The sequence below is a fragment of the Osmia bicornis genome, chromosome 16, assembly GCF_907164935.1.
Source record: "Osmia bicornis bicornis chromosome 16, iOsmBic2.1, whole genome shotgun sequence".
Classification (NCBI taxonomy): domain Eukaryota; kingdom Metazoa; phylum Arthropoda; class Insecta; order Hymenoptera; family Megachilidae; genus Osmia; species Osmia bicornis.
The window spans coordinates 6255616-6279347 of record NC_060231.1 but is presented as its reverse complement, the minus strand read 5'-3'; the positions used below and the strand labels follow the sequence as shown (position 1 = coordinate 6279347).

The 23732-nt window shown below is 36.5% G+C and overlaps 6 protein-coding genes across 18 annotated transcripts; 3 read left to right on the top strand and 3 right to left on the bottom strand.

Annotated features, from left to right (window-relative positions):
* On the top strand, positions 1-2854 carry LOC114880456 (vacuolar protein sorting-associated protein 33B). Of its 2 annotated transcripts, none has more exons than XM_046289290.1 (7): positions 1-209; positions 279-503; positions 580-803; positions 884-1390; positions 1461-1691; positions 1756-2081; positions 2286-2854. In XM_046289290.1, exons 2-7 carry the CDS (start codon positions 346-348, stop codon positions 2547-2549), a joined length of 1710 nt encoding a protein of 569 aa, XP_046145246.1. In that variant the 5' UTR covers positions 1-209; positions 279-345; the 3' UTR covers positions 2550-2854. The 2 variants fall into 2 exon arrangements, with proteins under 2 accessions (XP_046145246.1, XP_029052308.1); XM_029196475.2 differs by having other exon boundaries at positions 274-503.
* On the bottom strand, positions 2852-7173 carry LOC114880453 (eukaryotic translation initiation factor 3 subunit C). The gene is made up of 11 exons (XM_029196464.2): positions 7065-7173; positions 6719-6815; positions 6234-6651; positions 5692-5789; positions 5495-5622; positions 5018-5428; positions 4730-4939; positions 4510-4663; positions 4069-4284; positions 3154-3970; positions 2852-3082 (listed from the first exon to the last, which is right to left on the bottom strand). Exons 2-11 carry the CDS (start codon positions 6809-6811, stop codon positions 2949-2951), a joined length of 2679 nt encoding a protein of 892 aa, XP_029052297.1. The 5' UTR covers positions 6812-6815; positions 7065-7173; the 3' UTR covers positions 2852-2948.
* A 181-nt stretch (positions 7174-7354) lies between these two features.
* LOC114880458 (dnaJ homolog subfamily C member 7) lies at positions 7355-10147 on the top strand. 2 transcript variants are annotated; one of them, XM_029196479.2, is made up of 11 exons: positions 7355-7650; positions 7933-8021; positions 8098-8222; positions 8298-8486; positions 8560-8678; positions 8758-8911; positions 8971-9135; positions 9209-9374; positions 9438-9584; positions 9657-9800; positions 9890-10147. In XM_029196479.2, the coding sequence occupies exons 1-11, from the start codon at positions 7601-7603 to the stop codon at positions 9991-9993; spliced, it is 1452 nt and encodes a 483-aa protein (XP_029052312.1). In that variant the 5' UTR covers positions 7355-7600; the 3' UTR covers positions 9994-10147. The 2 variants fall into 2 exon arrangements, with proteins under 2 accessions (XP_029052312.1, XP_029052311.1); XM_029196478.2 differs by having other exon boundaries at positions 7356-7650; positions 9657-9818.
* Positions 10148-10784: 637 nt separating this feature from the next.
* On the top strand, positions 10785-14340 carry LOC114880480 (transmembrane protein 26). Its single transcript, XM_029196514.2, has 6 exons — positions 10785-11686; positions 12245-12422; positions 12504-12911; positions 13052-13407; positions 13720-14061; positions 14304-14340. The coding sequence occupies exons 1-6, from the start codon at positions 11493-11495 to the stop codon at positions 14338-14340; spliced, it is 1515 nt and encodes a 504-aa protein (XP_029052347.2). The 5' UTR covers positions 10785-11492.
* Positions 13964-18386, bottom strand: LOC123988604. Of its 8 annotated transcripts, none has more exons than XM_046289287.1 (9): positions 18235-18386; positions 17894-18124; positions 17650-17771; positions 16963-17093; positions 16796-16890; positions 15112-16621; positions 14817-14918; positions 14397-14537; positions 13996-14048 (listed from the first exon to the last, which is right to left on the bottom strand). In XM_046289287.1, exons 2-7 carry the CDS (start codon positions 18056-18058, stop codon positions 14821-14823), a joined length of 2121 nt encoding a protein of 706 aa, XP_046145243.1. In that variant the 5' UTR covers positions 18059-18124; positions 18235-18386; the 3' UTR covers positions 13996-14048; positions 14397-14537; positions 14817-14820. The 8 variants fall into 8 exon arrangements, with proteins under 8 accessions (XP_046145240.1, XP_046145243.1, XP_046145239.1 ...); XM_046289285.1 differs by having other exon boundaries at positions 14032-14048; positions 14397-14443; positions 14519-14537; positions 16796-17093; XM_046289284.1 differs by having other exon boundaries at positions 13964-14048; positions 14302-14537; positions 16796-17093.
* Positions 18387-18961: 575 nt separating this feature from the next.
* LOC114880479 (basic helix-loop-helix transcription factor amos) lies at positions 18962-23462 on the bottom strand. Of its 4 annotated transcripts, none has more exons than XM_046289105.1 (9): positions 23048-23462; positions 22655-22982; positions 22135-22242; positions 21219-21510; positions 20429-21097; positions 20179-20336; positions 19989-20100; positions 19701-19912; positions 18962-19317 (listed from the first exon to the last, which is right to left on the bottom strand). In XM_046289105.1, exons 5-9 carry the CDS (start codon positions 20530-20532, stop codon positions 19211-19213), a joined length of 693 nt encoding a protein of 230 aa, XP_046145061.1. In that variant the 5' UTR covers positions 20533-21097; positions 21219-21510; positions 22135-22242; positions 22655-22982; positions 23048-23462; the 3' UTR covers positions 18962-19210. The 4 variants fall into 4 exon arrangements, with proteins under 4 accessions (XP_046145061.1, XP_046145060.1, XP_046145063.1 ...); XM_046289104.1 differs by having other exon boundaries at positions 22655-22967; XM_046289107.1 differs by having other exon boundaries at positions 20179-20333; positions 22655-22967.
* Positions 23463-23732: the final 270 nt, after the last annotated feature.

Below are 23732 nucleotides of genomic sequence, written 5' to 3'. Positions count from 1 at the left end.
AGCGTGTAACGAGCAAACACTATTCAATCCTATTCAGGAAGCTTTATCGTATGAGTGCACTACTTAATTTTTATCTGTTCCAAACAGATTAATAATAGATCGTTTCTTAGCTCTTTGAGATTGATCTCGTAGGAAGTTTGTAAGGAAAAACCTGCGATATGTATAAATGAATATTGACGGATGAACAGAACGTCAAAATTCTATACACGGTATTTAATTTTGCATCAAATTCATATCAGTCAATAAAAAATGTACTTATTGATACTATTTCAGTTCAGTTTTGAAACTGGATAAGAATACGTGGACGATTTTTCAAACCCATTGCTCTAATTGTAAGAAAAAAGTATGGACATCACTTTGGATGACAGATTAAACGTATTGCAACAAATTAGTCAAAGAAAATTTGTTGAAATATTGGACTCGATTCCTGGAACAAAAGACTTGGTGATAGAGCAAAGGCTTATGAAGATCTTGGACAGTTTCATAGGAGTTTCTGTTCTTAAGTAATCGTTCTTAACTAATGTTTTTGAAACGTTATTATTAGACAGAGATAATTATTAAATATTACTTTTTATTTAGACGTTATGGAGTTGAAAAGATCTATAAAATGGAACAAGGCTTAAAGCTTTCGAATTCTCAACACATATTTCTAGTTTCAAGCGACCTGATCGCTTGCAAGAGGGTGTTAGATCAAATACAGTCAGAGATTTCTCTGAATATCAGACCGCGCTTGCAGCCGAGTCATCATATACTGGTTGCTCCATTTGTACCCACTGTCCTTGATTCGATTATCGAAGAAGAGGGTGAATATCTTATTTGATCGGTACACGCAATGATAGTTATTAGAAATCACGTTACAGTTAAACTATGATTGTTTATTTAGGCTTATCCGGATTGGTTACATTGCAAACACTCTGCTGGGAATTCATAAGATTAGACGGAAACATCTTATCTCTAGAAAATCCTATGTTTACTGATCTTTATTATCACAAAGATACCACCCTACTACCAGCATTGGCGCATTGCTTATGGTCACTGCAACTGATAATTGGTGCACCTAAACTAACAGTGTCCCTTGGGAAGTACAGTCAACAAGTACTGAACATTATCGAGTCAATGAGACAATGTTTAGGCTCGTCAAATATAGAAAATGAAATAGGAGCTTTAATTCTAATGGACAGGAATTGTGATCTAGCCACGTCCCTTTTAACTCCAGTAACCTATGCTGGATTATTACAGGAAGTTGTAGATGTAAACGTTGGAACAGGTGTTTTAGGAAAATCTCAAACCAAATTGGATCCGGATAAAGATCAGATTTATGGAGAAGTTAGGGATACGCCATGCAGTGATGTTTTCCCAATTTTACATGGAAAAGCTAAATCTCTAAAATGTATATTTATTTGCCTATATTTCTTTCGCTAATTTCACTTCATAAATATTGATATTATCTTTGATGTTAGCCGAGCAAGATGCGATACAAACGATGAAGCTGTCCGAAATGGAGAGATACGTGACGACAAGATTACAAAAGACCAGAGATCTAACGCGTCAGCTTGCTTTTCACATTTCTGCCTGCCAGCTTATCGCGGATACATTAGGCTCGGATTTTCAAACTCTGCAGAACATAGAAAAATGTGTGCTTGAATGCAAAGAGAGGAAAGAATGTTTCAATCACATTGAAAGATACATAGGTACTTCTGCGTTTTTGTTTTATTGTTACATTGATATTTGTATTTAAATTGATTCATCTTTCAGACGATCATCCATTAAGAACTTTGCGTTTGTTATGCCTATTGTCTATCGCTAGTGATGGTCTTACACAGAGTGAATTGCACTCTGTTCAAAAACTTCATCTTCACGCACATGGTTACAAGCATATACCATTATTCTACAAGCTTCAGAGTATAGGTTTACTAAAGTGCAGGGCAGAGAATATCCTGCACAAATTACCGAACTGGACTAGCGAGTGGAATAATAATGCACAAAAATTGAAGCTCTTACCGAGTGCCTCGAAACAAGCTGAACAGAAAGGTCGTTCCTGCCCCAGTTATGTATTCAATAACGCTTACATACCTCTAATCGTTGGTATCATTTTTATTCATATTTATATTGATTAACCCTCTATTGCATTCCATTCCCAATTGGGAACTTAAATTTCAAATGTTCTATAGTAATACTGAAGACTCTGAGTTGGTTCCAAGTGGGAACATTGCGTAATTTTATTATTATTATTCATGCAATAGAGGGTTAATTAAAATAAAATTACCAGAATCATATTTTCACAGGCTCAAATATTGAATGCTATTGTAAATCAAGATAAGGAGCCGAAAAATCTTGAAGAGATAGCTAATTTATCAAATTGTGTTATAAGCGGTCAACGTGGTCCATTGTTACCAAAGATGGTGGTGATATGTATTATAGGAGGTATCACTTATGCTGAAGTAACAGCTTGCAGATTCATAGAAAAATCAACCGGAATTCGACTAGTTCTTGCGTCTGATAGTGTAATAACTGGTAATAAGATGCTCGAAAAAGTACAAGAAATCTGAACATTAAAATAATTTATATGAAAAATAAAATGTTTTTATATACAGTGAGAGGCAAAAATAAGTGGACACTGTTCAAAATGGAATTGGACTAAATAACTCGAGGTTTTCTGAGATGCTATAAAAATTAATTCACTAAAATATGTATTTTCATCATTTTAAAAAATTACATATTTTATTGCTTCTCAAAAAACCTCAATTTTAACCGAGGTATTCCACTTTGAACAGTGTCCACTTATTTCTGCCTCTCACTGTATATAAAAAATTGCAAATATGGAAGTATTTCAATAAAGACTGAATTAATATACTGTTATTCTCAATATTATTTAAATGAGCGCATACACGTAATAATAATTTAATGTCGAACACCCAAGTAAATAACATTCCACGTTTGAAAATGATTTAATAATTTCGATTCTCTTCTCGGTTACGGTCACGGTCACGATCACGTCTTTGACGACCCCAGTCCTGTCCTTGCCGATTATAATTCTGCCTATCGCGGAAGTTACCTTGGTTTCCTCTTGAGAAGAAGTTTCCTGTAGCATAATACATAATATTAGTAACATGTAAAATTCAACGAGAAATTATTTCAAATTTTTATTATTACCTTGTTTCATTTCGAAGATGCGTTCATTGGAATCAACGAAATTGTTAACTTTATCGGTGAGTTGTAACGCTAAGGATTGCAGGCGGCTCGGTTCGCTACGATGCATCACAACAGTTTCCGTTGGGTCGTCCAACGATGCCATAAGCTCCTCGTTGATAATCATTTTACTGATAATGGAATGAACAACCGGTCGCTTCAATTGGAACATCTCCGCTAATTTTGGCATTGAAATTGAATCGTACACGTGAGAATAAGTGAACAAGTACGTTCTTAACGCTTCCTCTTTGATCAATCTCGTCAGCATATCGCGAACCTTATCCGCTTGGTAGAAAAGATCCCAGACTTTAGCGTTCATCTTTTCATTGATAATAAAATTATTGCAAGCTGACCAATTTCCATTGCGCATCGCTTTTGCCGCTGCCACGACGTGTTCGCGCATGGATTCCGGAGGACCAACCAACGACTGACGCTCGCTGGACCTTAATTGCTGGTAGAAGGTCTTCGAAATCATTCTTCTTCTCGCATCGAATTCGTGCGCAGCCATGTACGGGATTTCGATCAGCATCGCGGAAACTAAATAAACGCACTCGAGAAGTTCCAAGTTGATGTGCATGTGGAACGGCATTTGTCGTTGCTTCTCGATCTTCTCCTGCTCTTTGCTACGCTCGTGCTGCCTCTGCGGAAGAAGACCCTGTGCCAAAAGTTCCTTCACTTTTCCCGTTACCATTAAGTCGACCAAACAGTTGTGAGCGTCTTTGATATTCGCATGACGGAATGCACACAAGCCCAAGTGAGCGATAGTTCTGTTATACAATATCTGTAAATTAAATGCAGTTTTTTATATTTTTTTTCCCTGCAATTTTGTGAAAATTATAAAAATAAAATTACACAACCTAATGTTATGAAAATACGCACTTGGGTAGCTGGATCGGAATGCTGAATAGTCTCCTGTAAATGAGACATTAAAATAAGATCACGAGCTTGGAACCAGTTATCGTGAAGAGCATGGTGATAAATGTGGGAAAGAATCGCGCGAGTTCGAAGCCTATCGGTTCCATCGTGAGCATAAACGTATTTGCAAAGTTTTTCCATAACTTGGACAGATGTTACAATGTCAGCAGGAAGTTCACCCTGAAAAAGATATAGTTTTATACAGTTCCACGTCTATAACAAGGTATTAATAATCAGGGCCAGCTCTGAGATTTCGGGGGTCCGAGGCCCCTTCGAAAAAGGGCACCTCAAATTAAATTTCTAAAATTCTTCTTGCATTCTTAGATGCAAAATCGTCTTATGGGGGCCCTAGATCTTGGAGGGCCCAGGGTCGGCTCTGTTAACAATATGTAACATCATTCTTACCTCTTTCTGTTTAAGAACATTGGGATCAAATTTATAATACAAATGTTCAATTTTACGTAGGTATACGCGACAAAGCTCTGAAACAGTTCCTTGCCTTTCTAAATATTCCTGAACCTTGTCTATTATAGCAGATACTTGTTTCTCATCTTTTAATCTAAAAATTGATTGTAAATGATATTTTCATTATACATTCGTAATTGAAAAATCTTCCTAAACGTACCGTTCAACATATTCATTACTGTGTGGATCACATTCTTTCAATAACTTTATAAATTCTTCATCTAATCGTTCTACTAAAGTTAACACACATCCATGGATTTTATACGGGACTGTTTCGTACTCCTCCCCCTCCTCAGATATCACTTCAGCGATTATCATATCTTTAGTGCTCAAAAGCATGTCGAGCATTTCTGTTATACGTTCCAATATCCTGTAAAAAGTAATCTGTTGCATATTTCTAAACTAGGACAATTTTGTGCTATAAAACCAAAATGAAACGCATACGAACTTTGACCAATACTCGGGCTTCATCGCATCTGATACTTTGGGATTGTAATCGAAGATGGAGGATACAATGGAAAATTTAATTTTAACAGCCACAGCTGGTCCAAGATTATGAGCATCGGCTATGGACTGTAACTCGTGTAATAATTCAATTTGTTCTCGTCTGTCTGTACGTTTTTTACCACGGGCTGCGATTATTTCAGATAGTTTCTTCAAAACAGCAGCTACATTAATTTCAGCATCTTTTGCAAACATTTTTGGTTTCTCTGATGGAATAGCAACACCGCCTTTAACAGTTTCCCATTCGCCCTCTCCGTCATCCTCGTCTTTCTTCTTTTTCCTTTCCTTTTCTTTACGCTCCTTTCGCTGTTCCTTTCGTTTTACTTTATCTTCTTCATCCTCTTTATCCGCGGCTCTATTCCCATTAACATGTATCAATTACTATTAATCTTTCCACTAATTTCTTTATAATTATACACACCTTTTGATAAATCGTTCACGGATATTTTGATACTGGCCTTCATCCTCGCTACTAGTGCTTTCACTATCCGATGAACTACCCCAATCAGATTCACTTTCGCTAGCGTCCTCCCCATCGACTACGCTCTTCTGTAAAATATGTAAGTCTTGCTTGTAAGTACGTCATTTAGAATTACAGAAGTACCGTGTAACACGAACCTTAAATTTAGAAATGTCCGGTTCGCTTGCTTCAGACCCAGCTTTCTTAAAAGCAACAGCACTATCGTCCTCTTCCTCTGACTGCACAACTTCTTCGGCTAAAATTTCACATGTAAATTAATATTTACCTATAAATACAGAGTGTTCGATAACAGGTGGGCAAAATTTTAAGGGATGATTCTAGGGATCAAAATAAGACGAAAATCAAGAATAACGAAATAGCGTTTGTGGCTTTGTTTTCGAGTAATTAACGTTTAAAAATTCGAGTAAAAAGCGCCTGAAACCTGCAACCCGCCCAGCACCGACGACTGAACGTCAGGTCAGCAGGGGTCGGTACAGTCGTCGGTGCTGGGCGGGTTGCAGGTTTCAGGCGCTTTTTACTCGAATTTTTAAACGTTAATTACTGGAAAACAAAGCCGCAAACGTTATTTCATTATTCTTGATTTTCGTCTTATTTTGATCCCTAGAATCACCCCTTAAAATTTTGCCCACCTGTTGTCGAACAACCTGTATAATTAACGATATTTCTGAATTATATTCACGTTTCTCTTCCTCTTCGTCGTCATCCTGATCAGGGTTCTCTCGAAATCTGACTATGTCTTCTTCAAAGTCTTTGTTGTATTTTCTAAGTTTCTGACGCAAAGATGTCAAAGATTTTGAATTATTTTTCGACATATTCTTGCGACCATCACGATCTTCCCATACTTCATTGATGAAATCTTCCATTTCTACCAAACATCTGATATAAAAACGGGGAGTTTGACCTCCTTCCTCTTTTGCTATTACTGGCAATGCCTTCTGATAGGCACGCATTAAATCCTCGAAACTGGAAAGCATGCTACTCATGTCTTTAATCTTCTTATAGTTTCTTATAAGTTTAATTAGATTAGCAATCTCTTCGTATCTCTTCTCTTTTGTCGAGCGTACCACTCTTTTGGTTTCTTCTTCTTCATCACTGAACTACAGAAAGAAAATATTGTTACAGTTGCTGGAAATAAGAGACACAAGATAAGTCTAGTCTACTTACTGTAAAAGCTGCAGTTGGTGCTTTCTGAATCTGCTCCTCTTCTGAGGCGGTATCAGACTCGGAGTCTGATCCAGTTGCGAAAAAACGACTCATTTTTCTGCAATAAAATACTTAATATGTACTCTGCTTAAAACAATGCAAATATATCCTATCAATGTAAATATTTGATTTTATTTAGTTAGTGTAACAATCCAATATAACGAAATATTAAAAAAGGGATCATATGTGTTCGATCTATGGACGCATGGCACAGTAGTTAAATAAATCATCACGGATATAACGCAATAAATGCTATTAACAAAATTTAATTCAAAAAACAGAAATTTATGTATTTTATAAATCTTACGGATTATAAAATCAATCGCTCGCTTTCTTTTAAAACGTCGAGGTATTGCAGGTTATTTTATACTGCCACAGGCTGATTCGCCATTGAATATACTATGTAATAAAGTGTTCCAAAACTTAACATAAAATTATTATACACAAATATTTCAGATTATTATACGTTTTTATCATTTGTAATTAGATACATATTGTTCAATTCGTCTATTGCTAATAATTATACATATAAATTATAACATTAAGGAGTAGTTGAAGGTTTGAAAATTTTGATGAATCATTCCAAATGCTTTTCAGAACACGTAGATGCTATTCGGGATTCCGGGATCATTAGAAATTCGTCCCTTCTGTTGGTAGTATTAAAGGAAATCAAGCTTTTTCACAAAGAAAATAAGGAAATTAGGTAGTAATTGTATACTTTTTTTCTAACGAGATTGAGAGCTTGAGAAAAATATCGGGCAGTCTATGTACAAGACGTAACATTTCGTTGAATGTCATTTTGCTTTGCGGGAATTATCCCAGTTTATCGCAAAAGCTGCAGCAATGGCAACTGCTATGATGAGTGATATGGATCCTGAAAAATCCGTCGAAGAGTAAGTATGGAATATGCTAATATAATATCAAACTTTTACACATAATACATCAATTATTCATTTTCGAATATTTAGAAGTATCATGTTCTTCAGTAATATACAGGATGTAATATGATTCATTTGGAAATTTTAGCCCTGAAGATATATTTTTCATCTTGTTATATATTTAGATATTTTTATTTTACCAATAATTCTGTAAGCTTGTTAGTTTCTTATGGGATTATGTGATTGTTAAAAGGAGGAATAAACAACGATCATTGAATTATTTATTATACATTTTAGGGTGGCGAACAAGAAAAATCAAGCTGCCAAGGAACTTTATTTTGTGAAGGAATATAAAAAAGCATTAGTAGAATATAGTGAACTTATCGGTAAAGTATGCTTTTTAATTATAGAAATCTGGTAATATAGCCGAACTGATGAATTAATGAAATTAATATTTTTCAGAGCTATGCCCGAACAATGCGGTGTATTATGGAAACAGAGCTGCGTGTAATATGATGCTAGCGAAATACCGGGATGCTCTGGCCGATGCCAAAAAAAGCATTGAGTTGGATCCTAAATTATTTAAAGTAAATTGTGCAATTTGTATGAAACTCTGTACACAGTAAATGAACAGCTTCTGATTTTAATTCATTCCTGTTTAGGCATACGTGAGAGTTGTGAAATGTAGTTTAATTTTGGGAGATATTATGGAGGCTGAAAATATATTAACTAAGTTAACAGAACTTGATCCTGAGAACGAGGCGATACCTGTAGAGAAACGTGTCTTGAAAACTGTACAAAAGTTTATTAAAGACGCGGAATCTGCGTATGCTGCTAAGGATTATCGTAAGGTTTGGAGTCCAATTTCAAAAATATAAAATGCATATGTAATTCATAATTATTAATCTGTTGTAACATATTTAGGTTGTGTATTGTATGGATCGTTGTCTCGACGTAAGCACTTCTTGTACAAGATTCAAACTGACTAAATCAGAATGCTTAGCATTTTTAGGAAGGTATCAAGAGGCACAAAAAATCGTTAAGTATGTCTATATTGTTTCATAGCTCAACGGATTATATTAGATTACAGGATTATATTTTATTTGATTGTTTTTATTTCAGTGATATTTTACATTTTGATAAGCAAAATGTCGATGCTATGTGCATTCGTGCAATATGTTTGTACTTCCAAGATAATATTGATAAAGCATTTGCACATTTTCAACAAGTACTTAGACTAGCACCTGATCACGTTAAGGCATTAGAAATATATAAGGTAAGTGGTTTAATTAAATCTCCAAGAAACACTTATAATATTGCATTGTAACATTTTAGAAAGCTAAGAGCTTGAAAAAGAAAAAAGAGGACGGAAATGCAGCATATAAAAAGGAACAATACCAAGAAGCATACAAACTATACAGCGAAGCTTTGGCTATAGATCCTCATAACATAGTAACAAACGCGAAACTTCATTTTAACAAGGCAATGGCTGCAGCCAAGGTATTACACCGTTACTTTGTGTTTTTAAAACACGTTTTAAAAATAATGCTATTAACTTTCGTTTACTTTATAGTTACGCCGATTAAACGAATCGGTAGTAGAATGTTCAGAGGCGTTAAAATTAGATGAAAATTATTTGAAAGCTCTTCTAAGAAGGGCAGCCTCTTATATGGAGCTCGATGAATTCGAAAAGGCTGTTCATGATCTCGAGAAAGCGTGTAAACTGGATAAGAGTCGCGGTAAGAATAGGATAATTTATTTTTAAAAGTCTTCATTTTATAATCCATTATATCCATTTGCAGAAAACAAACGATTGTTAATGGAAGCGAAATTAGCACTGAAAAAATCGTTGAGAAAAGATTATTATAAGATTTTAGGTATTGATAAGAATGCATCGACCGATGATATTAAGAAAGCGTATAGGAAACGAGCGATGGTACATCATCCTGGTAAGTTTGCAAGTAGTTCCTTTTCCTTAACTGCCTTAATTTAATCATTTTTGTTCGCGTTATTCCATTCAGACCGACATCCCAACGCAACAGAAGGGGAAAAGAAGGAGCAAGAAAAGAAATTTAAAGAAGTAGGAGAAGCATACGGGATCCTATCTGATCCTAAAAAGCGGTCGCGTTACGACAGTGGACACGACATATACGACATTGATGACGGTGATGGTGGATTCCATGGTTAAAATATTTTCTTAGATCACGCTTTTATCTTTCATTTTCATTTTTAACGTTACAAAATTTCTTTTCAGATATCGATCCAAGCGCGATGTTCCAAACATTTTTCAATCAACACGACGGCTATCAGTTCCATACGTCTGGTTTTCCTGGTGGCTTTACTTTCCACTTTGGTTAACAGCATTCCGACATACAGGTTCCCGTACCACTTTAACGTTTCAAGCCATCAGAACTTTATTCTATAGATGAATGTACCGGATTTGTGTATCTTCCATTCATAGCACATCCCGTATCAGCATGTAGTATAAATAATGTAAAACCTACTTGTTAGACATAGTTTTATATATTTATTTAAATAACTGTAAATACGACAACATCTCGATAGACCTGCGATACAGACAGTAAACGTGACTGAATATTAACGCTCATACGGATTCTTAAGTGAAACAAATGTTCTTTTTTTTCACAAAGTACAGTTGCATTGACGTAGGTACTGTAGCGAGCCGTTAAGATTTCATCCGGGACGACACCGGAGTAAGAAGGGTCCTCAGCGTACAGGGGCTAACTCTGGTTTAGCGAATTCTTTCCAGCTTCCTACAGTACTTATTACATTTAAGTTATTTTCCCTTAGTTTTCCCTGATCACAGCGAATGGTTACAGGAGTAGGCTTGAACTAAATATTATTCGTAATAAATTTTTCTGAAACTCTGCTTTAATTCATGTACACGTTACACGATTTCTCAATTACCATTGGAGTGAGATTGTAAACTTATATAAACTTTCTATAGAAATATTAATGTGTTAACCATTGTTATATTGAGCAATAATAAACTCTGAAACAGGCACTGAATCTATCTTTCAATCATAATTAGTGGTATTTAAACGAGTGGAAATTGCAATATATTACCTCAAATAATCAGAATTTCTTCATTCGGTATACCATTATGCATTACATTGTACTATAATTGTAATATCTAATTAAATGTAATAAATATCGGTCAATAAAAATTCCGAAAGATCCTGAAAGTAAAATCCATCCTTACTTTCATTTAAATTTCTGTATTTCTAATGAAAATAAAAATGCAATTATATTCAAAGTAATGTTAAGTGGAAAGGACATCTTATTTCTTGGTTTTATTTCAATCTCTGAAATCCAAAGAATGAAGAAGTTAAAAAATGAAGGAAAAGGAAACAAGCGATCCTCCCCCCATTGCAGTTCGCGTCCTACTGAGGAGTTGCGCGTCTAGCGCAAGCTATAAAGAATGATCATCCCCTTTTATCGTCCCCCCACTATGTTCTTCAGCGTTAAATATACAAAATAATTTAAACAATAATAATTTATATACTCTACAAAACATTGTTATTCGAAATTCAATTAACTTATTGCTTATCCAGTGAAATTTTACAGGATAACATCTTGATACAAGCACGCATGCGCACGGCGGCCTGAAATCCAAACCCTCTGTAATCCTTAGTGCTTTATTTCAGTTCTGGTACAGTGAACTCCAGTTGAACCGCACTCAACTAAACAACAATCTTTTATATCAACCACCGTGAAAAATGTAGTGTTTAAGTGTAAATTAACAGAAAAGCTTAGTTTCATTTCTTTCCTGTACGTCGCTATAAAACCAATGAATATAGTGAAGTGTTAATTAAACAGTAAAATATTTTATAACAATGGCAAAGTTTTTAGCAACGATTAAAGCAATTATTACACGGCTAGTTTTTGCGGCTCACGGTTTCATCGCAATTTGGCAAGTTACCACGTTTAAAAAGAATCCTCTCTTCTGGTACCTTAGTTGTCCAATTCTGTTACTGTTCTTCGAGGGGATCTTCACGCTTTCTATAAAAGAAAATCAAGAATGGAAATGGTAAATAACTTATTTTTACTAAACAAATTTTTTAGAAGAAAATTCAACATTATTTGAATTATCTTCTTCATTTAGATTATTCTTTAAGAAATTTTATTTATCTTTTGAAAAGTTTAAATATTTAAAAAAGATCAGTGATGTGAAGGATTTATCAAAGAAAATATGAATAATATTAACACCCTTAGAAGAGAATTCAAATGATAAAACAAGCCTACTTTCCCGTTGAAAGAAGGGCGTGTTTTTTGTGGGTTCATCTCAATTTGACAGTCGGAAATTGAAGCATTAGTAAGAAGAGCGGGACGAGACACAATCCACTATAGGTAGAAGCAGGTCGAAAATTATCGACATATAGAAAAGGCTACGTAACAGTGACCCCCTTTTTCTAATATCCTTTTCCATTCATATTGTGTGATCGATTGGACGCAGATTCAGCAGAAATATGCCTGAAAAAACATTGATGTATTATAGAAGAAAATACGTACAATATTAAATATTCATTGTTCAATTTACCTGATATTATTAATTGATTAACATCAAATTTTCTTTCTTCTTCAACAGGTTTTGTCCTTCTGTTTTCCTGTATCTAAGCAGTGTAGTGCCTGCAATATGGCTGCTGGAGTTGGATAAGGTTGACAGAAGATTGAGAGCACTTGAGGCAAATGTAAACATATCAGAAAATTTTGATCTTACCAATTTAGCAACTGAAGACTTAAAACACTTGGAGAAAGCATTTGGCGTGCGTATTTCTTCCCTCTGTACAAATAATCAGTAGAAGTGTAATTTCTTCTTTAAATTATTTTCTTGATTGATGATTTAGGTGAACATCTATCTGCCAGACATACGAATCTCCACAGAAACCTGGGTGACTTTAATAGAACAATTCCTGATGCTGATTCTGATCATTGGAAGATGGATGTTACCAAAAGGTGATTTAACCCGCGACCAATTAAGCCAATTGTTATTAGTTTACATTGGAACAGCAGCGGACATCATCGAGTTTTTCGATTCGTTCAAAGAGGATCGAATAGCACGGGAACCTGTGCTGGTTTATTTGACCCTCGGAATTTGGGCGTGGTCCCTGATGCAATTTACCGTCGTCCTGACGGCGACCAAGTCCAGGAAGTCGCGGCTCTCGTCCGGAAGCGCTGTCAAAAAGAGAGTACACACTGAGACCAGTTGTTGTAGCATAGACGTATGGGGGATCGCTTTGAACATGCTTTTACAGGTAGATTTTACTTACAGAAACCTTCACCCTATCAAACATTGATTCAATAGTTGTAATTTTACACTTGAAGATAAATAAATTAAAAATTATTTTCATCTCGTTGCTGTTTCTGATGAAGTCTCTTTTAAAATCTGTTACAGGATGGACCATTTCTTGCCTTTCGACTTATTCTAATCATTCATTACCACATTGTCAGCTACATGAACATTTTCTTCACATGCAAAAACACTTTGGTTATTCTTCTGCAACTGTATCGTTTGTACGTGGTGCAGACAGAGAACAGGAACAAGCGGAAGAAGAAACCTGAAACGTCAAATATTAGTATCATTTCACGAGGGGACATGTATAAGCACGTGAAAGGTCGTAAAGTTTCTGTTGAGAGAAGAAGAAAGAGAAGAAGAGACCGTGACGTGGAGGCAAATTACTCGCAGAGCGAAGGAACCACGGAAGAAGATGACCAGTTTGACTCCTCTCCAAGAAGTACTCATCCTAAACGGTGCTTAATATTTCCTCTTTCTACATAATTATTCTTCTCAACCTAAAATATAATCATTCTTTGTTAATAATAATTCTTAATATTCTAATAGTAATAGTAATAATAATTCTAATAATAATAATTCTAACAATAATAATAATAATTCTAATTCTAATAATAATAATAATTCTAATTAATAGTAATTTTAATTAATAATAATTCTAGTTCTAATAATAATAATAATAATAATAATTCTAATAATAATTCTTTGTTAATAATATTTCTTATGATAATACATGCTTCTTGGTTGACTTACTTCTTAAAATCTTACAGAAAAACTCGTCAAGACATTGATTACTCTACGTCAAGTTCTGGGAAACATGGAAAATTAGAAAGGGTTGAAAGCAAGAAGAAATCATCGCGCAAAAATGATTCCAAACGCGAGGTTTCAACGGAGGAAGAGAAACGTAAACGGAAAGTCGACAGAAAACCATCGACCAAAGGAGACAGGAAGTTCTCCGAGAGCACCAGGTTGAAATCCAAACACGACGACTCCAGTAAAAGCTCCAGCAGGAGTAGGAAGTGCAAAGACAATAGCGAAGATGAGTCGACCACTGAAGAAGTCACTGGAAAGACGATCAGCGAGGAAAGTGAGTCAGAACCTGAAAGGAAAAGGTACATTAATTATTCTACTTTAATTTATTAACAATCTAACTTAAACATACTATTTAAAATTCTAATATAAAATAAAGAAGCTAACAATGTAACATACATTACTAGTTTATTCCTATATATTACATTTTTAATTAAAAAAGATAAAAAGAAGATAACAACTCTCTTATTTTCTAGTTGAAAAGACAATACTATTCTACCAGAAATAAAATTTTGCTAAATAAAACGGTTTCTATTCTTTACAGGTACGTTCACCGAAAACGGCGACAAGATAGAGACTGACAAAGACGCCTCGGCATCATCGCGCTTTTCTTCGTCTATTCCGCGATCCTCGTTACCTGCATGCTTCTCATACATGCCGGGGTCAATGACGGCATGGTGTTGACTACGAAATTAAAGAAAACATCTCGTACTAATTAGCTCTTTGCACTCCACCACAGATCATTAAGCTTCGATTTACCTTCAATGTTGAAAGGTACCTAAAAAAAAAAAAAAGAGAAAAAAAAAGATTAATGTATTTTATATTTAAAGAATTTTATAGCGAACGTTCGTGACGCACAAATGGAGTGCAAAGAGTGAAAAATCGTGTGGCGCACAAAATTGTAATGTCTATAGAAATTTAGCACCCGAGTAGCTTAAAATAAGAGAAACGATTTAAATTAAATATAGAAAGACATTATTTTAATATCTGATCAAGTCTACATTCGATTCGTCGCGTGTTACATTATTAATTGAATAATACAACCCTTACTTAATACCTGGTTATATTGTAAACAATATAAAATGTTTATACTGTGTCGATTGTCTGATGGTTTCGTTAATAAAAACAAACGATGGATCTTTGCTTTGCGATGACTTAACTAAAACAGAATTATGGAAGAACAATGAATGAAGAAGAATATTGTGAAAAATGTAATAAAACTTCATAAAGCTTGTAATCCCTTTTTTTAAATAGTACTCATGTAATTGAATTCTTGCAGGTTTCCAACCATTGCACGCTCTGTACAGCGTCCAAAGTGTCGATATAATTAGCTAGATCATCCTGATGTGTACCAGTAGCAGCGCAGTACAACATGGCTGTGTCTTCCAACAATTCCTGCAAGTACTGCATCTTGGGAGCCGTTGAATCCACATCGTCGCTCGTTGCAGACGTGCTCTTCTTCTCCTCCACGTTCTCCACGTTAGTTTGCCTACGTTGAAGCAACTCCAGGTGCTTGGACACCTCGATCATCCCCCCTGGCGAGGAACGCAGCCCCGTCGGATTGATCCTGAACAACGACTGCCTGTTCGGCAAAAGTTTCTCCTCGTTTCTGATACTTTTCAGGTCTCTCGCCTTCCCCATAGTCAAGTGAAACCGCCTCCACTTACCATGGGAGAACGTTAACTGTGTGTTCTTCTCTATACACGTCTCCTGAGAGCTCTGACTCGTATTCTCATTTTTGCCGGAAAGTTCGTTGACCCTCGTGTTTTTCACAGGGCAGAAAGAAGCGTTCTCCGAGGATGGTTTCTTTGTGGTATTTTTATTGTACTCGGAGAGAATCTTGGCGATCTCTGTGGCTTCATTGCTGTAGCAGGTCTTATTCAAAGTTGTAGAAGGTGACTTGACTTTCAGTCCTTTGCAGGGTATTTCATAGTACAATTTCCCTTCCCCAGCGTTTGGTATTTGAATCTTGGTGTGTTTAGCGGTGTTAAGCAGGTATCTGGTCATGGCGAACTCTACTTTCTTCTCGCGTTTCGTTGGAGCTTTCTTTGAGCCAAATTGCTCGCTTAGGTCAAAGTGTTTGTATATCGACGACAGCTCGCCTAAATTTTCTTCACCAACGATCGTGTCTTCAGGTTTTGTGTTCACAGTGCTTGGGGTAGATTTTACAAACCGTGTGTCCTTTATGTCTGAAGTGTTAACCAGTATAAAAGGGTTCTTGGACGGTCGTACTGCATCTTGAATCTTCACCTGTCCTCCCTGAAGCGTTTTCATGTTAGCGAAGGCGATGGATTTTTGGGAATTAGCAAGGTAGACTTTCTGCGCTGGGAACAATTGCGTTTTTGGAATTTGATTAAAGTTCTTCACGTTCTGTGGCGTCATAACAGCTGTGTAATTATCCATCCTACTTTCTTCAATGGCTTTTTGTAGATTTTCCTTGGAATTATTTGGCGAATCTTTCCTAGGAGTCTGTTCGACAATGTTTGATTGTTTTGGCGTTTCTTTAACGACTGTAGATGAATTCTTCTTTTCATTTAACATATCCAGCTTTCCCTCCACGTTGGTTTTATAAGTAGGAGTCATCACTTGGGAGCAATAACCAAGGACACAGTGGAAACTTTCATGCATACAACTTTCAAAGGATTTCATCTTCTCTGATGGATCTTTCGAGTTTCGAATATTTGTGAAGCTTCTACTGGACTTGCTTTTCTTACTACGTTTTTTTTCGAAAGAGGAATGAAGAGAATCGCAGTGAGGATCGACGGATACCACTTCTATTTCCGGCCGATTAATTATCTCACAGTAAGAAAGCCCGTCGAAGCTTGTGAAATATCGGCCCAGATATTCCGCGGCCAGACCAAGCTGAAAATTCACATTTCATTAATATTTAATAATAATTCAGATTGAAAAATATATGAACAACACACGAGCTGAATTATTTTGAGATTAGAGATACTCCTCTTGATTAAATTTCAAATAATTCACCTTAAAAATAAAAAAAGAAATATTAGAACATTCTTTTATTGATAGCCTTGCCTGGGGATGGAAAACTGGTCTCTCGTGCATTCCATGTACGGGCCACTCTTTCCATTCCAGTGCATCCTTCATGGTGGGTGCCTGATAAGTGGCTCCTACATTGTACATTTTTCGTGTCACTGATCTGGTGTTCATGTAAGGCTTAGTGGAAGATTTTCCTCGTTTACCGTCCTCCGAACTGAAAAGCATTTCCTTCTTCTTCGCGGCAAGTAATCGCTGCCTTAACCGGGGAAAATTTTTATCTGGATCCTTCTTCTTCGCGCGTATCGGATTTCTACGGACTTCCGTCACGCTGTGACTGAAATTAAAGAAAAACGTTTCTTATTATTAATTATTATTAATCCCTTCAAGTAAAATTCATCTAATAATAATATTTTCGGCTCCGATTTAGTATATGGGCTGCTCCCCTGAGGTGAGTTCATCCACCGGCTCGTAAATAAAATTAGCGGGGGTGCTGCTCCAGAAAATTTTTAGCCGTTTTAAAAAAACCGCCACTGCGGGAGCGTCAGTGCGCACTCTCTCGCGCAGGCGCACAACAGTCTAACGCCATGCCGCTGGAACTGTGAAGCATACAGTTTCGTACAAAGATTTTTGTATCTTTTTTCATAAACTAAGGGATGGCTACTGACATTAAGTTTAAGGATTATATATTGTAAAAGTATAAAGAAAGAATGAAAGAAAAATGGACTCGATATCAAGTGGAAAGAGGGGGTGCTGCAGTTCCACAGTGCCCATACGCGAGTCGCCACTGCTCCAAGCTATCCAACGATATAGGTTACACCCCAGTGGGGAGCAACCCATATATTATTAAATTAAATTATTCATTAAATTTCAGTACCTTTGAAAAAACTTACGTTTTTCTTACAGCCCGATAGACTCTTCTTATTTTGCTAACTCCACCGCCGGAAGTCGAGGCTCCGCTACTGGTTTCTGTCGAATCACGCACGTAATCACTGTCCTCCTTATATTTCTTGTCCTGCGTCGTATTAAACGTATCGGAGGATAATTTTTTCATAATTTTCGAGTTCCTATTCTCTTCTGTCACGTTCGATGATTCGAAATCATTCCGCTTCCGTTAAGGACATTTTTATCACTCACCTCGATCACTCGTCGATCTTCTTGTTTCTCATCCGTTTTCTCCGTTTGCTCGTATCTCAATGACCGATCGTTTTCTTTTTCTATTATAGCAATCACACTCACGTCATCGTCCTCCCTGCCGTCGGAATTATTCTCCCCTGGTACCATTTGTTTTCGGTTCTCCATTTTATGGAATTAAGTAAACCGTGCAATTCTTCCGGTTTCTTTCGTCCGATGACGTAATATGGTAATCTTGAACACATAGAAATTAACTCTAAAAATTAATTAATTTTACGTCACTGATGAACCGCGTTACTGCTCTAGGGTTAAATTGCATAAAGTAAACGATTACGATGACATACTGTTTCGTGGTGTTCAATGATCTTCTACTACGCATGCAACATCTCTGATGTTGTTTATAAAACACTTGTCGATAAACAAACTATTTTTATGGGATTATGAATGATCTATGGAAATATATAACCGATACACTAACCCAACCACGCATCCCATGCTTTTGTTTCCTGAGATGAATAATAGTGTCCAGGGGCGGCGCGAGGCAGGTTCACGCGTTCGCCGGAACTCGGCCTCGCGTTTTGAAAGGCCCCGCGAAATTTGAAAGACCCCGCCAAAACTCGCGGTTGAAATTAATAAAAAATTATCTTCGATCATTAATAAGCCAAGGTCGATTTACATCTCTGGCTGTTCTTGCAATAAAAAGCGAAGTAGCAAACTCAATCAATTTTAAGTAATCAAAGATTTTGCGGCGAAAAAAGCGAGAAAAATTATGTAATATTGTATTATAATTTGTACTTATAATAAATAATTCCTCATATAAATAATAAATAATAAATAAGTCAGATCAGTGACTGTGTTTCTCTTCTAGCAATGGGTCCAATATACAATTTGAACAATTCTATTTCATTCATACAAGTCTAACAAAACTGTAATTGAATGTAATTTAACACAAATTAAAGAGCTAATTAAAAATAGGGTATCGCGTTCAAGTACCAGAAGAGGGTTTATTCAATAAAACAGACAAGTCTCATCGCAGCTCTTTACGAGTGTTGATTTTATTCCAAACAAAATGTACTAAAACTATAATAGCTATTCCCTTTTTTTTACGTGTACACGCGTTTATGTATAATATATATATATATTTATATTTATATTTAGAAGTACGAAATATAACATTGTCGCTCGTATTGCACGTAGAGACTAGAACTGAAATATACACATTTATGTATAACCTCCTTTTGGCACTCTATTCAACTGGATATTTATTTACAAAAAAAAGGAAAGAAAAATTTTTCTGTAGTTATCTCCGATGATCCTTTTTTAGTTCATATTGTCCGTGGTTAGAGCCAGAGTTGTTAATACCGATCGTCGATTAGGGTTCACTCCAAGGTTCTCCCAGTTTATCCATGATAAGCGGGCTGTCAAATCTAAGGGATAAAGATGTTAAGAATTAATTAAAAGAATGAGTACAAATATTGATGCAGAAGGGTTATTTCTGTAGTGGGCCAGGTCCCTTAACTTTGACACGTTGAACGCCATAGGGACCCTTAAATAATTAAAAGAAAACAATAGGAAAACATTATTTTAAGTAATATTGCTATGGTGCAAATAACGGGAAATGGCAAATATTCTTAGTAATTAGAGCCTTAACTTAAATGACAGTGTTAAATTTTTAGAATATTAGAACTCTGGAATTGCAGAAATAAAAAAATGGCGAGGGGGCCAAGCCCACTCTGGCCCCTGCCAGGGGGCCTAATAATGTATCTACCAAGCAGGTAAAGGAGTATTAAATCAGTAAATAAATCCTTACCACTGGTATTCCATTCAGCACGTTCCCCGTTTATCTCTCCCCTAAGGCACCTCTCGACGTAAGTCAACGGGTCGAGCCTGGCGGCCAGCACCTCTCTGAGAAGAGCGATGTAAGCTATCGCCAGACGAAGAGTGTCGATTTTCGATAGCCTCTTCTCGTAAGGGAACGTTGGTACGTGAACTCGTAGCTCGTCGAAAGCCGAGTTGATGCTGCTAAAAATCGTAATCACACTGACAACCTGCTTTATCCGTTCACTGGATCACCCTCGCCTATTTATAAATTTCTCACCTAAGCATACGTTTCCTTTCCCTTATGTTCGCGGCGTGCCGTTGGATTCTGTAGGGGCTGCCGTTTGGATAATAGCCCTCTTCTACACCATTTAACTCTGTATCGTTATGATCTAAAAGAAATCATTTCATCTATCTGATTGTTCCCAAAATTTCAATGAACAGGTAGAAAATTTCTTCAATCTAATTACCAGGTGTAGAAACTGGCATATGGTAATGGAGAGGAGAATGAGTATGAGAGGATGTATGTGCAACGTGTTGACTGGATCTTCCAGCGTAAACGCAGGAAGGCAGCTCCACGAGATCTTCTTCACTGATGTCACTGCTAGGACCCACATAGTACTGACTACTGCAATTAATAATTGAAGTTAGAGTGTAAAATATTAATTCCTCCCTGGTAGATCCTAAGGTTTGTCAGAGAGAAAGAGGGAGAACGTTCACCTGGTGCATGCCACAGTGGAGTCAGCAGCTCTGGAAGTGGTACCGACCCTATGTCGCATCCTCTGCCCTCTGTCCTCGTACTCGTACGTAGAATGACTCGCCATTCCGCTTTTCTCCTCCTCACCAGCTCATTAATCACTTCACTTGCAACCTCTAGAGTCAATCTATCCAAAGGGTGAACCTTCAAAGTAGCTGAGGATCCGAAGAAATCCTCCCCAACGTTCTGAACATTCACTTGTAATTATTGAGGTAACTTTCTAAGCTCTTCCGGGACACTTCACGTGGAGGCCAAGAATGTCCACGGGGACAACAAGGATTCAGACTATCGGCAGAGTCCCTGGGGAGACTGGTTTATATAGCAGAGCGAAGGGGATGATCGATACCAACCCCTGGGCGGAGACCTCGACCAATAGCGACCGTGCCAGAGGTGCGACCGTCTATCAGAATCATCAGCGATTGGCCAATCGGTTAATAACCAGAACATCAACCCCGACACTGCTGCGGTTCATTGTTACTGCCTGGATGAAATTTTATTTCCATCGTTTTCCAACCCTCTGACATCGTACAGGAGGAGGAGGAGGTTCTGGATGGACCAACGAGAAACGAGGAGGAATAATCCTTTTCGTGACGAGGAGAGCTCGTTTCCTCCCGAATGGACGCTCCTTAAACCTGAAAATTCGAGGTCCAGGAATTATACGTTGGGATACTTTAACGTTATACAGTGGGTGGGAGGTGGTTTTGGTGCTCTTCTATAGCGTCACAGAAAAATTTGTTGATATAAATATTATACCTTCTCTGTAGTTGATTATGAATTTATTTCAATTTTATACTCCTTAAGCAATTAATAGTTAGTCCTCTTTAACACTTTGAATTGAAAATTCTATTAAGTATTACTTCTGTCTTCACAAATCTTATGTATATTTCATTATATTTTTATCCACAATTTCAAGTATCTAATACAAGTATTTCCTAATAGTATGAGTGATGGATTCCTATTGAAATTCAAGCGTCACCCATATGGGTCACCAATGGGTGCTAAGGCAGGTTAAATACTCCTTTGGCTCATTTAATTCTTCAGCTTCCTACAAAGAAGAATATTTATATAAATGAACTTAAATTAAATTAACTATAAATTAGAAACAATTAATATAGCTTCACCTCAGACAAAAATCCTAATTACACTAATGTTCATTTGAAAGTATACTTAATGAACACACAGCAGATTGCTAGTTTAATTAATTTCTTTCTAAGATTTTTAAACAAAATGTCTGAACCGCTAAGAGTTAATATGAAACTGGAATGTTATCCAGCTTAAATGATCCACAGTGAGGAGAGGCTGACAGCCTGAGAAAAAGTGGATCGACGGATAGGAAGCAACCGCGGACAGAGCTTCCCCTTTATCAGCGAGAACTGGAGATCTGAATGGGCCAATATTCAAATGAGACGCGTTTAACGGACAATGAGAAACGCAGAGGCGTCGGTGGCGATGCAATTATGCAAGGTGTTAATACGATCACAATGGTTGTTCGCTAGGGTTGTACCTAGGCGAGTGGTAAAGTTTTGTCGCTTCAGCCATTGGGAAAACGAGTCTAATACTCGACGGTGGTCTACCAAAGGGAATTAATATTGTCGACTACCAATACTTTCGCTCAATATAATTGGGATTAGCCGTGGAACGTATGAGAACATCGTTCAGATAAAACTACCTCTCTTGCTTTCACGTTCAATTTGCATATTTTGATATTATCCATTGGCTGGGATTGAATTTCATGGTGTGTGGCTTGTTGATGCTTCCTTAGAGGGACTGGCAGTCTCTGCAAAAATTAAAATTCAATTTTAGAAGATTCTTTGGAGTCAAAGAGTGGACAGTGTAAAAAGATAATTTTTAAATAATTCAATAAACAATTCAAATAATTCAAAAGGTATCCTACCTCTACAATTTATAATAAAATAAAAATAAAATAGTACACTGGTACAGTAATTTAAATATAAAAAACATAATTATTTTTGTATTTACCCTATGGATCAGATTAATTAAAATTCAATTTTAGAAGATTCTTTGGAGTCAAAGAGTGGAAAGTGTAAAAAGATAATTTTTAAATAATTCAATAAACAATTCAAATAATTCAAAAGGTATCCTACCTCTACAATTTATAATAAAATAAAAATAAAATAGTACACTGGTACAGTAATTTAGATATAAAAAACAATTATTTTTGTAGTTACCCTATGGATCAGATTAATAGGTATATCTGCGGTTAATATCGATCAGATCTTCAAGTATCATTTTCCAGAGTAAAATGTGAACCAGATGCGGCTCGAGTATCGCTTTTACGAGTATCAGTCCCGCAAACGTTCCGGAGCGTGCCGTTTCGAGGATCGCCGTGACAAATTTCAAGAGAGCATTGTGTATACCCGCAAACAATTATTTATCTCAATTTGTCACGTAGCCGGACGGAGAAGAGGGGGAGAATGTTGGCCAAACTAGAATCTGCTTCGAGGATATACGATTTTTTCCAGTCTCGTTCATGCGTCAAATCTATGCAAACAAATTCTGAAATGAAACATAGTATAATAAATTATATTACTATTATATCACATATAGTATTACTAACTTACATTTAATTTTTAATTTATAAAACCCTTCTGTTTGAAAAATGGTAACTCTAATTTTAGTCAAAATATCAGAATATTTTTCACAAATCTGACTGGCGATTTTTAATTTTTAATTTTTAATTTTTCAGTCTATGAAACTCTTCTGTTAGAAAATTGGTAACTCTAATTTTAGTCAAAATACCATTGGATATTTTTCACAAATCTGACTGGCGATTAAGCCAGCTCCCTCGTTCAAGGGTTAACCAAGCGAGGACCAACATCCGCACGAGTGTATGTATGTACAAGAAATACCGAGGGATCGCGGATAGCCGAGCAAACATTTAATTCGCGATTACATTATTTCCAAGGGACGAGGAGCAGAGGGGAGTCCCTGTCAGCACCAGTTCGTCCAGAACACATATACAAACGACAGGGAACAACGGGGTACCATTCCAACCCCAGGATAATAGAGATTTCACGCCGCGGGCCCCACTTCGGTTCTCACAGTAGGGGTCTCATACTCTGCCGATCATTAATTGTCCAATCAGTCAATAGGACAATGTAGAGAGAAAATTGGTCAGTTGATTCTCTACCCGATGAGCAAAGAGAAACGCGTGCCTCTAAGTATCTGTTTATAGTCCCTGGGGATCAATTTGTTTGCTAAATTATTTATTGGTCAAATACGCCGACGAGGAAGCGGTTTTCACCT

Coding starts and splice junctions, on each gene's coding strand:
- LOC114880480 (XM_029196514.2), top strand. CDS start 11,493: ATGGCAAAGTTTTTAGCAACGATTAAAGCAATTATTACACGGCTAGTT. Junction 11,687..12,244: donor GAAAATCAAGAATGGAAATG/GTAAATAACTTA, acceptor CTTCTTCAACAG/GTTTTGTCCTTCTGTTTTCC. Junction 12,912..13,051: donor CTTTGAACATGCTTTTACAG/GTAGATTTTACT, acceptor AATCTGTTACAG/GATGGACCATTTCTTGCCTT.
- LOC114880458 (XM_029196478.2), top strand. CDS start 7,601: ATGGCAACTGCTATGATGAGTGATATGGATCCTGAAAAATCCGTCGAA. Junction 8,223..8,297: donor TGGATCCTAAATTATTTAAA/GTAAATTGTGCA, acceptor ATTCCTGTTTAG/GCATACGTGAGAGTTGTGAA. Junction 8,912..8,970: donor AGGCATTAGAAATATATAAG/GTAAGTGGTTTA, acceptor GTAACATTTTAG/AAAGCTAAGAGCTTGAAAAA.
- LOC114880479 (XM_046289105.1), bottom strand. CDS start 20,532: ATGGCGAGTCATTCTACGTACGAGTACGAGGACAGAGGGCAGAGGATG. Junction 20,101..20,178: donor TATGCCAGTTTCTACACCTG/GTAATTAGATTG, acceptor GATTTCTTTTAG/ATCATAACGATACAGAGTTA. Junction 19,913..19,988: donor GAAAGGAAACGTATGCTTAG/GTGAGAAATTTA, acceptor TACGATTTTTAG/CAGCATCAACTCGGCTTTCG.
- LOC114880456 (XM_046289290.1), top strand. CDS start 346: ATGGACATCACTTTGGATGACAGATTAAACGTATTGCAACAAATTAGT. Junction 504..579: donor ATAGGAGTTTCTGTTCTTAA/GTAATCGTTCTT, acceptor CTTTTTATTTAG/ACGTTATGGAGTTGAAAAGA. Junction 804..883: donor TTCGATTATCGAAGAAGAGG/GTGAATATCTTA, acceptor TTGTTTATTTAG/GCTTATCCGGATTGGTTACA.
- LOC114880453 (XM_029196464.2), bottom strand. CDS start 6,811: ATGAGTCGTTTTTTCGCAACTGGATCAGACTCCGAGTCTGATACCGCC. Junction 5,623..5,691: donor CGGACATTTCTAAATTTAAG/GTTCGTGTTACA, acceptor CATATTTTACAG/AAGAGCGTAGTCGATGGGGA. Junction 3,971..4,068: donor ATTCCGATCCAGCTACCCAA/GTGCGTATTTTC, acceptor TTTAATTTACAG/ATATTGTATAACAGAACTAT.
- LOC123988604 (XM_046289284.1), bottom strand. CDS start 18,058: ATGGAGAACCGAAAACAAATGGTACCAGGGGAGAATAATTCCGACGGC. Junction 17,772..17,893: donor AAGATCGACGAGTGATCGAG/GTGAGTGATAAA, acceptor AATACGACGCAG/GACAAGAAATATAAGGAGGA. Junction 17,094..17,649: donor TATCGGGCTGTAAGAAAAAC/GTAAGTTTTTTC, acceptor CTTTAATTTCAG/TCACAGCGTGACGGAAGTCC.